Below are 2,668 nucleotides of genomic sequence, written 5' to 3' on the forward strand. Positions count from 1 at the left end.
CTCCTCCTCAGTCCAGATATGGTCACTTCCTGTTCACTGGTTGTGAATAAACAACATGGCGACGGACGTAATTCAAGATGGCGACAACGAAATCGCCGAACTCGAGGTTTCAAAACACCGGGTGAGGTCACCATGACCATGTCCACTTGTTATTTGTACCAGTGTGGTCAAACATTTAACCATTCATCCTCCACTGGGGTTCTCGTAATCAAAGAGGTTAGTTTGACAGACTGCACTCTGGTGGGTTTATGAAAGCTTTGTGTAATAAGTACCTGGGTGACGGTGCAGTGACGGAGCCTCTGGAGTCAGAGAAAGGAGACGGAGGAACACTTCCTTCACAGGGCAGGAAGTACTTCAGGTACGTGTCCACCAGCACAAAGTAGGCGCTGTCAGTGGAGCTCCCATGGTGGCCTTGTGGGTAGCTCTGAAAACAAACTCATTACGGTCAACTTTAAAAATAAGAGACGCTTTATGAATCCACATTATTATCTTTTAACAGCCCACGCTTCATCAAACAATGAAGACTTCACAAGAAGCACTTTAACTCAAAGCTAAATATCACCCATAGGAGTTTTGGCAAACTCACCGTCGGCGTGATGAGACAGGAGGCAAAATGAAACATGAAGAATTCAAAAGGATCTGCAGAGCGTTGAGGAATAATGACGTGAAGTCGACAGTAAACTAAACCTTCAGAAGGATCACCGCTGGAATGATTCGTTCACTGATCACTCAAAAAACATCAGAAGTGATGGATTCTTTCAGGGTCATTCCCTTTGTCACATATTAAAGTAAATATCTTTGAGGTTTGAGCTATTCATCGGACAGAAGAAGAGTGTGTTGAACATGCTGAGATAAAGAGACACTAAACACTAAACAGGACAACAGCTGTGATCATCTCATGCTTCTGTTGCCTCTGAGAACACGGAGAGCAGACAGAGCAGTGTTTGTGTTGGAGGATACTGAGAGCCAGGTTCAGAGTCAGCAGACCAGAGAGAGGGAACTGCAGCTTGTTGTGGAACAGAGGGCATTCTGGGAGGACCCCCTCCTGGATGCAGACCTTCACAGGACCCTGCAAGACACATACCGGGGTAACAATGGCAGCTACAATTCTTCAGCTGGAGTAGCTTCCAGCACTGAGGACCAGTGACTTGTTGTATTGCTCGACATCATGGATGACAGACTCATCTAGAGATCAGTGATCAGACACATCAGTGAGAGTGAAGAAGACATGAAGCTCATTTCAGTTGAATGTTATTTCTCAAGTAACTCGATGCCGTTTTGGAGAAAAACGTAAGTTATTTAATAGTCAAAGTTTTACTGGGAACAGAGAATTTAATTAAAATTCTTTTGTTTACGCCGTCGATCATAGTTCTTCTAAAAATTGGTTCAGAAAAGTGCCCTCGCTGCGTCTAATAAAGCTGATATTCCAAAGAGTGAAGAGCTTTATTCTGACGCTCTGCAATGAGGTCATCTTTTCCACTTCAGTCCCGCGTGTGTTGCATAACGCTGAGTCATTGATCTCTGTTAGTCACTGAAGCTCTCTGCAGGAGGACGGAGTGCTTGAGAACGTCATGAATGAAACATGTGATAGATGCTCACAGAGCGACGCAGTCTGTGTTTAAACTCTCATCAAACAGCCGCCGCACATTCACATGCTCGCTGCTCTACAATAAGAGTCTGTCACATGGAAACAATGGAGGTCGAGACACTAAAGAGACGAATGTTCTTACCGGCAGATAGTTGACGGGTATTTCATATTTGTACTCTTCTGCTTGAAGCTTATAGACGAGCTTCATCATCGGCCCACTGAAAGAACAAGAGAACACGGGTTGATTCTCTGAACCCGAGGAATCAAACTGCTGATGCGACGGTGGAGAACAGACGCTGCGTCTACCTCGGGTTTAGAAACTCCACGACGACGTTGTACTCGTTGCTCCGTGAATGCAGCAGTCGCAGGTTCCAGCCGGAGATGATGCCGTCCAGACTACCAAACACGGTCTCCACCAGCCAGGGGAAGATCACATGCAGCTCCTGAAAAGAAACGCACACTGCATCATCGACTGGACACACGGTGTAGCTCAGTAGTTTAAGGCTCTGGTCTGATGACCAGCAGTGAAAACCTGAACTGTGGTTTTAGTGTTGAAGGAAAGACAACAGAAGGTCCTCCTCTTAAACTACATAGACATGCTGCCCTGATGGGCTGTTTCACTGTGTGATTGTGAACGTTTGTTAAGAACAAAGCAGCTCTTTACATAATGTCACTTTTACATCATTTCATTCAGTGCCCAAATCCATTTAGTTTATTAAAACGTTATTCTTATTTTGAGTGTACAAAAGCTTTATTGATATTGTTTAGATAAAAACCTTTGACGTGTTTTATATGTTTTATCTATTCATAATATATGCACAGAAAGAGGTATTTAAAAGAAACAGTACGTTTTAGTCCTCAGGAAACCTTTCATTCTCCCATCTTCTATCGTAGCGCATTAATACATACATACATACATTACAGTCATTTAGCAGATGGTTTTATCCAAAGCGACTTACAATTCAGAGTCTATCACATTTCTACACTGTAGGCACAACTACAGGAGCAATTTTGGGGGTCAAGTCTCTTGCTCAAGGACACATCGACATGCGACTAGCGGAGCCGGGGTTCGAACCGCCG

At 44.2% G+C, this 2,668-nt stretch overlaps 1 protein-coding gene across 1 annotated transcript; it reads right to left on the minus strand.

The window, feature by feature from the left end:
• Window positions 1-98: 98 nt before the first annotated feature.
• LOC116380319 (sphingomyelin phosphodiesterase 4-like) lies at window positions 99-2,133 on the minus strand. The gene is made up of 5 exons (XM_031842254.1): window positions 1,895-2,133; window positions 1,731-1,806; window positions 961-1,069; window positions 587-639; window positions 99-424 (listed from the first exon to the last, which is right to left on the minus strand). The coding sequence occupies exons 2-5, from the start codon at window positions 1,797-1,799 to the stop codon at window positions 218-220; spliced, it is 438 nt and encodes a 145-aa protein (XP_031698114.1). The 5' UTR covers window positions 1,800-1,806; window positions 1,895-2,133; the 3' UTR covers window positions 99-217.
• Between the last annotated feature and the right edge of the window lie 535 nt (window positions 2,134-2,668).

Source organism: Anarrhichthys ocellatus, unplaced genomic scaffold (assembly GCF_004355925.1).
Source record: "Anarrhichthys ocellatus isolate YVR2014 unplaced genomic scaffold, GSC_Weel_1.0 scaffold6792, whole genome shotgun sequence".
Classification (NCBI taxonomy): Eukaryota; Metazoa; Chordata; class Actinopteri; order Perciformes; family Anarhichadidae; genus Anarrhichthys; species Anarrhichthys ocellatus.

Excerpts from the sequence above, each read along its gene's own strand:
- LOC116380319 (XM_031842254.1), bottom strand. The coding sequence starts at position 1,799 with ATGATGAAGCTCGTCTATAAGCTTCAAGCAGAAGAGTACAAATATGAA. Across the intron at positions 1,070-1,730 it reads TACCCGTCAACTATCTGCCG|GGTCCTGTGAAGGTCTGCAT; the intron begins GTAAGAACATTC and ends TGTGTCTTGCAG. Across the intron at positions 640-960 it reads GACTCTGAACCTGGCTCTCA|ATCCTTTTGAATTCTTCATG; the intron begins GTATCCTCCAAC and ends AACGCTCTGCAG.